We start from the raw sequence: 11,389 nt of genomic DNA, 5'->3' as shown, positions 1-11,389 counted from the left end.
CTTCTCATTGTCATTGATCGTCATATATTACTTAGTTGTTACGCATTGTTGATTTTCAAATCGTTTCGATGCCTACAAATGGCCAAATTTGCGTCATTTGAGAATTTACAATTTCAAAAAAAATTGTGAAGGGTCTTAACCCATCTCGAATCTACACAAGGGTGATGGATCTACGATTGTAGTTTTAAGTCGTGAAATTTGGCACATAGAGGGAACCAAACTTTGCTCGATTTTTTTGAAAACTGGAGTTTAGTTTTCCTTATCATTTTTTTATACCATTTACATATTTTCTCAAATAAATGTTATATAAAAGAGAGAGAAAAGATAAAGTTATTTAAATATTATTTCAAATAAATGATAGAGGAAAGAGACATTCTATTTAGTATACTTTAATCTTTCTTTCATTTTTTCAATTTGAAAATCAACAAAATCCACACGAGACCCACGTGTGATCCGAAATAAATAGGAGCTATATAGATTCTAAGATTGATACTCCTCCCATACTGAGAAATATACTCCTCCCATTTGGTGGTTTGGTTTGCTTATAATATTTTTTTAAAAACAAAAACAAGACAAGATAAAATTGGATACAAATCAGTATTCATAATTAAACAGTTAAAGAAAGGGAGTAGGTTTATATCAATTAGTTCTATGCTAAAACCAGCCCCCACATCAGCGGAATTTAGATCAAAGAGACAAAATTTTTTATTTGGGTTGTTTAGAATTAGAAGCATTTATTATTATTATTATTATTATTATTATTATTTTTAACGCTTAAATTTGCTTAGGGCAATCATTTTTCACTTATCATTTTGTGTTTATAGGGATCCCTGCCATTTTCTGTTCAACCACTATACCGTCTTGATGAGCAAACGGAGACAACCATATTCGCCAAGCAAGTGCTTGAGAATCAATCTCAGCGGGTTGGATCTTCATGGGAAAAGGCATGGTGAAGTTGAAAAAAATCTTGAGGAGGTTAAAAAGGTATACTCCTGTCTAAACCCTCTGGTTCTATGGCAATAGACTCGGTTTCTCAGCTTCACAGTAACAAAACCCTAAAACCCCTGACTCTGGTTCTTCTGAAATTATTGTAAAATGTTTGCTTATTATTTATTGCTTCTTTGGTTTTCATTTCCATTCTCTGTGAAGAGGTAGTGTGTAAAGAGTTGCAAAAATGGTGATTAAGATGCTTTTGCAAAATCTTAATTCCTGTAGTCCTCGACTCTATAATCCACCATCCCTTGTGCCACTTATTCGAAATTTTTCACTCTGGTCGATGAAGAAGGAACCAGATCTCGAATCGGCTCTGTCTAGGAATCGTAGGTGGATAGTTAATAATCAGATCAAGTACATAATTCTTCGATACCCAGACCAGGTAGTGCCAGTGAAATTCCTCCAGAAGAAATTCAAGACCCTTGATCTCCAAGGCAAAGCTCTCAATTGGCTCAAAAAATACCCATGTTGCTTTGAAGTTTATCTTGAAGGTGTCGAGCACTACTGCCGGCTGACGAAACGGATGATGTTTTTGGTAGAAGAGGAAGAAGCTGTCAAAGATATGCAGGAACCTGTATTTGTTGAGAGATTGGCGAAGTTGCTTATGATGAGCTTGAATCATAGACTCAATGTTGTTAAACTCAATGAAATGAAGAGGAATTTCGGTTTTCCAGATGACTATCTAATTAGAATTGTGCCAAAGTATTCGGATTTGTTTCGGGTTGTTAATTATAGTGGGAGAAGGAGTTCAATGGAGATTGAACTGGTGTCATGGAACCCTGATTTAGCAGTTTCCAAGATTGAAGCCTCTGCTCAGAAGCAGAGTTCTCAGCCATGTTTTTCATGTTCATTGCCCCCAACTTGGGTGAAGTCATGGGAAAGATTTCACAAATTTAATGCAGCTCCTTATATTTCGCCGTACTTGGACCGCAGAGGTTTAGTGGAGGGATCAGAGGAGATGGAGAAGAGGACTGTGGGGTTGGTGCACGAGTTCTTGTCATTGACCCTGTGGAAGAAAGCTTCAATTTTGAAGCTAGGCCATTTTAGGAGAGAGTTTGGGTTGCCAGAGAAATTGAACGTTTTGCTGCTCAAGCACCCTGGCATATTTTATGTTTCAAACAAGTATCAGATATATACAGTACTTCTCAGAGAGGGATATAATGGGTCAGAACTGATTGATAAAGATCCTCTGGTTGTTGTGAAAGAAAAATTTGGGGAACTAATGCAGGAGGGACTTCATGAATACAATCGGAGGCACCATTTGGTGAATGTAGAGAAGAAAAAGAAAGCCATGGTTTTGGCTAGATTAGATAAAAGCAAGGACAGAAGCTCTGAAGTATCTGATAATGACGATCAGGGAGATAAGTTGGGTGGCCTGTTTGACCCGGAAGAAAGAAAACGATTCTATAAAATTCTGTTTGATGATACTGCTCCATGATTCAACCGAGGTGTGTTCTGGGGTTTAAGATATCAACTTTGTGTACGTGTTTATTCTCAGTTTTGGAGGTTGATGTTTCTCCATGACTTCCCTGTCACCAATTTCTTTGTCATGACCAGCTAGGAATCATTCAAAATGTTTCTTTTAAATAATTTCTGTAAGGTATCAAGGAATATTTATATTTGAGACTATGTATAAGTTTATAATAGGTCGTGTACCTCTAACAATAATGTCATGCGAATATTAAAGACTTGCCAGTCATCCAATGGGTACACTTTTTAATATCTTTTTTTGTTTGAAAAAAGTGTTTCGACGTGAAGTAAAGGTAAAAATTGATTTTGTATTTTGGGTGTTTGTTAATGTTTTTGTTTTTAAAATATAAAAACAAAGATTTTAAAAAAAAGTGCACATACCTCCCTCAAACTATTCCTTATAGTGTCAATGTCCTCAAAACTACCAATTGTATCAATTTTAACCCATAAACTACCAAAAAAGTGTTCCTTTTAGAAGTATTTTTGAAAAAAAAAAAAAAATGACAATTTGAAACAAGGAAAAGTATTTTCAAATCGTATGCAAGAGAATACATTTTTTAAAAACACAAAATTTTAATTGCCGAGAGAAGCAACTTTGTGTTGAGCTCTCTCGTACCCACTCCCCTCATTGGCCTTTTAAAAAGAGTATGAAAAGAAGAAAAAAAAAAAAAAAAAAATTGAAGTTCAGGAGAAGACAAAGGGAATTTGAACATCTTTTGGGGCCTTCATAATAGCAACAATTCAAAAATACTCTATAATCATTTTTTCAAACAAATAATGGAACAGCCTATACCCCATGAACATCTTATATCACATTTGTTAACTTTAATTTGAAATCAATGGTATAGATTAAAGGTGTGCACAATAAATATATACAGGAGATATATATTTATCTCTAGAAAGGTAACACTAGTGTCTATCACAGTGCTACTAATATATATATATTCCCGTCTTCTTTTCTTCTTTTCAGAGTAAATTAAAGTTACATACTTTATGAAAATTGACTACTAAAAAAAAAAAACCGACTTTCGCTTTAACGTACGTTGTGCAATCCTAAAGGGTTGATGGAGGCTGTTGGTGTTGTAACACTAATTCTAAGTCTTCACGAATAGATCGTGCTCGGTTAGGATAAAAAGCAAGCCAATTAAGCTCAAGTTCTCTCTCGGGTTTGATTAATAACAAGCAAATGAAGCTGATCAAATGCAATAATAATAACAATAAATAAATAAATAAAAACAAACAAAATTCTGAACAAGCTCCTCATAGGTAAACTTCTACATATAAATATAAATATTATATATTATAACTGTAGAATTAGATTATTTTATTTATGTTGGTAAATAAGGACATAAGATAGCTAAAATTAGTTTTATTAAAATAATAATAATAATAATAATTCACTTGCTATATAAGATAAGTACTTCAATATATTCATAGTAAAGAATTACACTTCCCGTGTCTTAAAATAGATTATGTGCGTTTTCTTCTTCATTCTTTGCTTGCATTTGTAGCACATATCTTTCGACTGTTTTGCATTCTTTGCTGGTAGGAAAAAGAAAAAAAAGAAGAGAAAAAGAAAAGCCGAACTGTCAAAATTAAGGAAAAGAAAGTTCTGAATAATAGTAATGGGTAGGCAAAAAAAAAAAAGTAGTCAAAACGTATCATGTGGGTTTGTCCGGCAAAGAGCAATAAAAATTTTCATCCTCTTCTTCACTTATCTAGAAAACAATCAACTTCAAAACATTCTAACTTTATATCACATTAATAAATTTTCATTATTATTTAAATTAAAAAAAAATCACAATAATACAAAACTTTTTTACTTTTCTATACAAATTATTTTTACTTTATATCGCATCTATCACTTTTAACTCCCCTTCCTTACCAAACAAGGCCATAATGTTTTTAGAGGTCATCCGTATAATTTTACTTTTTCAAGGAGTCGGGCTATAATATGAATCTTAAAATACATATATATATATATATATATATATATATATATATATATATATATATGCTAGCCTAGGAGCTTGCTTCTGGGTTTGGCCTTAAAAACTTCACAAACTTTTTCATTTTAAGAATTATGTTGTGAGAGACCTTTCCTATATAAATTTTTTTTTTTTGGCTGGGGGTAGATTTTTTGAAGAGAGAGAGAGAGAGTTTTCCCCTTGTAGAAAGCATATATATATTGATCATATTAACTAGTTATAACTTTTGATACACAGAGAGATGCAAGAGGGAAAGAAAACTATATATCGCACTTGTTATTCCATCCATTACAAAGAGGAAGAAAAAGCTAGAAAAAAAGAGAGAGGAAAAGAAGATCATATAACCAAAGTTTGATGATCATATTAATTAGAGCGCACTTGAGCCGATCAGCTTGGTTAACCAAAAGGTTATTCCCATAGCAATCAAACCTCCAACAAAAACCCTCGCAGTTGACTTCAACACTGGCGCCCTCCCCAAGACAGCCCCCAGCCACCCGAAAAACGCCAAAGCCAAGCTCACCGTCCCCACAATCATCCCCACCCTCACCTTATACTCCTTTATAAACGACGCCGCCAGCAACGGAACAATTGCACCCATTGAAAACGCAAGAGCCGATGCCGCCGCAGCTTGCAACGGGTTCGGCAAACTCTCTTTCTCTCCGCCCTCTTCATCCTCTTCCCCACTTTGCTTCTCTCTTTTCAGCTGGGCCAACTCTATGTCCAGCTGCGAGTACACGGACACAAACTCTCCGATGGCCATGCTACACGCCCCGGCAACCAGACCCGCAAACCCAGTAAGTATCATGGCCTTTATGTCTTGTTTCACTGCTCCGACACCCATCATTAATGATGCTGTCGACACCAACCCGTCGTTGGCTCCTAAGACGGCGGCCCGTAGCCATTGGGATCTTTTGGAATAGTCAAACTCCTTGGCCTCGAGCTCCAGCGTCGACTGTTGCTCGAGGTCAGTGGAGGGAACGGTGAATTTCGCATTTTGGTTGGCTGCCATTAATGCAAAGAATGAAGGGGGAAAAAAAAAACTAATAAGAAAGGAGGAGATCGATAGAGAATTGTGGAGGACACACGCCCTGGAGATGGGTATTTATGGTTGGCCATCTCTCTCCATGGTGGAGGAAGAGGTGGGGTATATTCCAACTAGTGGAGAATACATGATCAGCACTACTTACAAAAAAAAGATTAGAGAAAAAAAAACTATCTCGTATGGTCAAAAAACAATGGCAGTGGCTGCCTCATTAACTAACGTACGTAACCTGAAAATCAAAATTCTTAGTGTAGGATATCTTTGCTGTGAAGTTTTTGGGCCATTTTCTGTAAAAAAATTGGCTATTTTACCCACACACATGCATGATCTCATCACCTGCCCTTTTGTCCTGCATTATTTCCTCACTTCCCCCTATCTAAGATTTCAGATAAAAACTCATCAAACGATTACCTTATAAGAAAAGAAAAGAAAAGAAGCAATGATCATCATGGATGGCATAATAAGTTCTCTATCTGTTGCATGCATCCTAGCCTGCAAAAGTATTACATATATGTTTATGAGAATTAAAACCCAGCTAAAAGTTACCCACTAAAGGGAAAAACTCTTTTTCTTCAGAATTAATTAGATAGATATATAGATAGATAGATAGTGATAATTAAGCAAAAAGGTGTTCGGAAAAGAAGAGACCTATCAACTATCTGATCATATATGGTGGATAATATTTTGACCAACTTTTACAGGAGGACGCCAAATTTTGTACTAAAAGAAAGGATGAAGAAATTTTACAGATGAAAGGGAGTAAAAGGGAAAAGAATGCCCATGCAGCACGTAAATAGAATTCCTGGGTGCATTACTTTTCTCGATCTTTTGAAGAATAGAGAGAACACCGGCCGACAATTTTTATCCCGAAAGAGAGAATGAAAAAGGATACAGTACTACTTTATGGTGGTTGTACCGGTCTTATTGTTCATGACTAAAGCATGAGTACCATGCATCAACAAGACTAGAAATAATAATACAATAAAAGGGAAAGAGATGCCTCTTATCCATTTTGCTCACATGGAAAACAATAACGTAACGGACGAATTTTTCCATTCGTCCGTTATACTATTTCAACCAGTACTTAAACACCAGCTTTTTGGAGAACAGAAAATCAAGTCAATTTAATTTTTTTAATTAATATTCTAATACTAAGAGCATTTAATATTTTTGTGACAATATAACATTGCCTGGCCTACAAATTCATAATAATATTCAAAATGTTGTTAAGTGCATAATCAAATTCAGATTGGAGGGGCATGCAGGCTACCTTAATTACAAGCTTGAATTCGGATGGGATATATATGGACATCGGTGCAGGCTACCATACTTTTATTCCATCATTATTTTACACTATTGTTGGTGTGCATTGTAGTGCTAATTAGTTTTTAATTTAATATTTTTTTTTTTAACGATGATTGATTAGCACTATCAGGACATTACAGTATGATAATAATGAAATAAAAATATAATTTATAACATTACTCTTCTCAAATACACGAATTTACCATGCATGCCTAGACGACACCTAACCTAATCCAAGCCCAAGACCATTTGCACGCTTATAACTCACCCTAGCAGTGCTATTTAGTGATTAAAGCATAATAATTAAACTATTGTACGTGTGCCCGGCCAGTCCATCTAATAGATCTATTAGATATGATTGCAGTAGGGTAATTCGAGAAATTTTGAGCCTCCTTATATATGTTAGGGTTGTTTAAGAAATCCTAAACTTCCTAACAAAATACATTCATTCAAAAAAAAAATCTCCAACTAATTATTCTTCTTGAACTCATCATGGAGCCACCAATTTGGAGGAGGGGGGGAAGCAATTAGGGGAATGTACGTTTTCCATAAAAAAAATTGAGGTAGTTTTTATTTTTTTTCTTCGTCGACTCACCCAACAAGCTATTTTGACAATTAATCATTCCCTTTTTGCAGGCATTAATCTAATTAAACTAATAATTCGGCATGCAGTTAACTGTGTTAACAAATATCATCTTGTCTTTCGGAACTATCCAATTGGAATTGGGTATTGTAAAGTTTTTCAGCTAGCTATATATGAATAAAACAGCTCGAAAAAGTGGTAACATTAAAATGTTTGATATAATTAAAGTAACTCTTTAAGAATGATACGTTGAATGCTGCAATTATTTCATATTATCAAACACAATCACTAGTTATCCTCTTAAGCAGACAGTGTTAACTTTTTTGGGTCCACATTTTCATCATGCCACGAGCTTCCTAGGTTGATTAGCTTAATATTTACCTAAAAAAAAATCTCAAAAATGGATTGCTGAAGAGGAAAGCACTAGGTGGAGAGAAAGCATTCATCCAAAAAAGGTAGTGATGAGAGGAAGAGTGGGAATGATCAGATAATATTAGAAATCAAAGGGAGTGAGCAAACCACACGACAAGCACCCACTCCCATTATCTTATTCAACGCAATTGCAGAAATTAGGTTTCTTTATTGCTGCTTTCCCCTCAACTTAATTCCCACTCAAGCTATCGTTTTCTGATTCAATTCCCAACTATTCTCATAAAGCCACCATAGGGAGAATTCATTCAGTGTTTTTCCTTAATTTATTTGGATGAGTGAGTATAAGGGTGACAATTCGTGTTCGCGTGTCGATTTGGGTTGTGTCGAAGTACGAGTATAAGATTATATAAATCAACCATAACTTAACTCATTTAATTAAACGAGTCAATTAAACCCTTTAATCCAAATTCCGTGTTGGCGCGGGTTTATATCAGATTTGCAGGTCATGTAAAAAATTGACAGTTCATAGCCTGTATTGTGTGTTGAAACATGTATGGGTATAAGACTATATAGGTCAACCTTAACTCGACCCATTTAATTAAACGGGTTAAACATATCAACCACAACTCGCTAAATTCGTATCAAATTCATGGACCGTGTAAAAAATTATCAGAGTTTGTCGTCAAAAGGAAAGGAAGAGAGATTTGAACGACTAATCTCTACTTCACGAGGCATGATCCTCAATCAACTATGCTGTTCCTTGGAGTTTCATTTGTTATATTTTTGAAGCCAATAAACATCTAGAAATAGCAAACAATTTGTTTATTGTGTAAAAGCCGGAGAGGATTCCTAAACTATTCTTCAAGCGGACGGCCCAATGAGGCCTTTCTATAATATTGTTAAACACCATATTAGTCCTAGAAGCAAGCTTAAACACATCAAACAACTAGAGTTCTCTAATACATTGCAAGCATATTTGAAGATCGTACGTGATCATCATTCAAAAGAAAAATCTTGCAGGCATGTGGTTGAATGCAATATAAAAGGGGAAAAAAGATATTTTTAATCCAACCAAGTGAGCAACAGTAAGTTATTTCTGTTAGTGGATTAATTAATTCATTGTTCACTTTTAGTTCTGAAAAAGGCTAATTGAGGAAAGATTCTAATTAAGAAGAAAGAATTAATGTCAAAATCGTTTCCACAGATGAAGGAATTAAGACTGAGTGCATTGTACAACTCTGTGGGTGTTATTGGTGGCTCATGAGGCAGGCTTATGCGATAGATTCAGGGGCACTCAGGGTTGGTGAAGGATATAACGTGCAACGACAACCCGGGCAAATCAAAACCAATGGGGGGTCATGTCTTGTCCTCTGTTGCCCCATTAAAGTTGTGTCTTTTTGTTGTGGGCTTACATAGCCTCAACAAGTTAACAACATGCCTCTTCTTAGTGCATCTACGACGATAGGCCTGGATTTATACGGAATTTAGTGGAAAAGACCTCAAATCAAGATGGGCCCAAGTTCAAAGTTGGAACGACCCATATTTCTAACTCTTTCTTTCTTTCAGTCTTTCAGTCTTTCAGGTCTCTCAGATATTGCTGTGTGGTGTGTACTGAGTGGAAGCCAATTTTTTGATACAGTGGTTTGATAGGATTTGTCCCGTGGTTTTTCATGTAAATTTGGTATGTTCTTAATTGTGTGTTGCTTTTCTTGCTGTTTGATTAATTGCCTATGTGATTTTTCTTCTACTTGTTGCTTGAGTATTAATTTAATTCACACATAAACGATAATTTGGCCCAACAAAGTAGTATCAGAATTGTGATTGTTCAATTTGTTTGGGTGTGGTTGTATTGTGTTGGTTTAAATGGAGAATACGTCGGATACTATAGTTAAACCTACGACATCTAATTATTCAATATGGAAGCCGATGATGGAGAATATTAGAACAGTTTCCAGTCGAATGAATATAAGATCGATTTGGCCCTGCAAAAAAGAGTAACAAATTAGACAAAAGAATTTTGTTGGAGCGAGTTGGTAGAGGATACTTATGACGCTTAATTCCAGTTATATATTAGAAGATGATGACAAAAAAGACGAGTTTTCATAAATAGTCCAAAAGCCCTTTGTTACTTAATTAGGCTTGATCCCCAGATTCCTTGGTTTGAGGTATTTGGACGTGAGAGTGTTCCTGAAAGATGGGATTCAATCTTATCTGTGTAGATATGGTAATCGGATCCCGAGTCTTTTAAAATTCAGGATAAGATTCTGTAACTTGCAAGATTCAGGATATGATTTTGGATATGGTAGGCTCGTTGATCGTGGTGCGATAGGCTCAAGTTGCAAGACCCCAATGTACGTGGGCCTTGTTTGGCTTTGAGCCTTCTCATCGAGATCGAATATTGCCTTTGGTAAGCTGGAGTTCCATGTCGGCCCAATCCCCAACAGAGAACATCTTTATTATAAGGATTTACATGACCCAATTGAGGGTGACAGTGAAAAGAAAAAAGAAAAGAGAAGAGAGAAATTGGGCCCAATTTTGGATTTATGCCCAATGGAATATTTGGCGTGGGCTTGTGATAAAAGGATTGGGCTGAATGCAATTGTGGCCCATTAAGATTTTGGCAAGGGTATTTTGGTAACTTGGAAACCTTGACCCCTCCACTGCTACAAACATCCACTTATGGTCTCTTCAATGAAAACACTAGAGACACCATCAATTATGGACTATCCTCGATCTGTAAAACATCTTAGTCTCCCAGACTCCCATTATTCGTAGGGTGCTCAATCACTCTTGTATCCAATCCAATGGTTTGCGACCTCCTCGTCAAACATTTCCCAAGCAATGAGATGCAGATAAAATCATACTCTTAGTGAATGCCCTTGATTCAAATCGATTAATTTTTTGGAAAAAAAAATGAGCTTAGAGTTCTTTGAGGTATGTCAAAAAATAATAATTTATTCTTTACAATCAAATTATGTCCATTGACTTAACAGATTCTGTTAATGTGAAAATGACTTAAATATGACATGTGTCATAATTTTATTGGCTCTGACATGTCACACTTCAAAATCTGTTAATTCAGTTGTCAGAATTTTGGCTGTAGAGAGTAAATTATATTTTTGAAATACCTCAGGAACCTCTGAATTTATTTTGATACCACATTAAGCTAATTGCAAATTAGATAAATCATATGAACTGATTTTGTATTTTTCTTTAATTTTTAATCACTTTTTACAAATTATAGTTTTATCCTCAAATAAAATAAAATAAAAAGTATTTTAAAAAAAAAAAAGAAAAGAAAAGAAAATAATAAAAGAAAAGAAAAAAGAAGAGAACAGAACAGAAGAAATAAAGTAATTAAAGTCTAGTAGGGCATGTTTGAAGTTTGAGTGATTTTTGTTTTTTAAATTTAAAATTCTACTAAGATTTTATTCACTTTTTTCTAATTTTGTCTCATATTTTTTAAATCATTCAAACATAATTTCAAAAACTAAATTCTTCCAATATTTACAATTTTAAATATTTTTCATAAGAATCATACATCCAAACAAGCCTTTGTTAACTTTGGCATATCCTCCTAGAAATAGCATCGGCAAATCCTCCCGACAAATCCAAATTTGCCATCCACAAATATTG

At 34.9% G+C, this 11,389-nt stretch overlaps 2 protein-coding genes across 2 annotated transcripts; one reads left to right on the top strand and one right to left on the bottom strand.

The window, feature by feature from the left end:
• The first annotated feature begins 824 nt into the window (after positions 1–824).
• Positions 825–2,639, top strand: LOC133867454 (protein WHAT'S THIS FACTOR 1 homolog, chloroplastic). The gene has a single exon (XM_062304224.1). The coding sequence runs from the start codon at positions 1,175–1,177 to the stop codon at positions 2,429–2,431; it is 1,257 nt and encodes a 418-aa protein (XP_062160208.1). The 5' UTR covers positions 825–1,174; the 3' UTR covers positions 2,432–2,639.
• Positions 2,640–4,693: 2,054 nt separating this feature from the next.
• On the bottom strand, positions 4,694–5,535 carry LOC133866466 (vacuolar iron transporter homolog 1-like). The gene has a single exon (XM_062303000.1). It carries the CDS (start codon positions 5,458–5,460, stop codon positions 4,819–4,821), a length of 642 nt encoding a protein of 213 aa, XP_062158984.1. The 5' UTR covers positions 5,461–5,535; the 3' UTR covers positions 4,694–4,818.
• Positions 5,536–11,389: the final 5,854 nt, after the last annotated feature.

The sequence above is a fragment of the Alnus glutinosa genome, chromosome 4 (genome assembly GCF_958979055.1).
Source record: "Alnus glutinosa chromosome 4, dhAlnGlut1.1, whole genome shotgun sequence".
Taxonomy (NCBI): Eukaryota; Viridiplantae; Streptophyta; class Magnoliopsida; order Fagales; family Betulaceae; genus Alnus; species Alnus glutinosa.
This window is presented reverse-complemented; position numbering and strand designations above follow the sequence as displayed.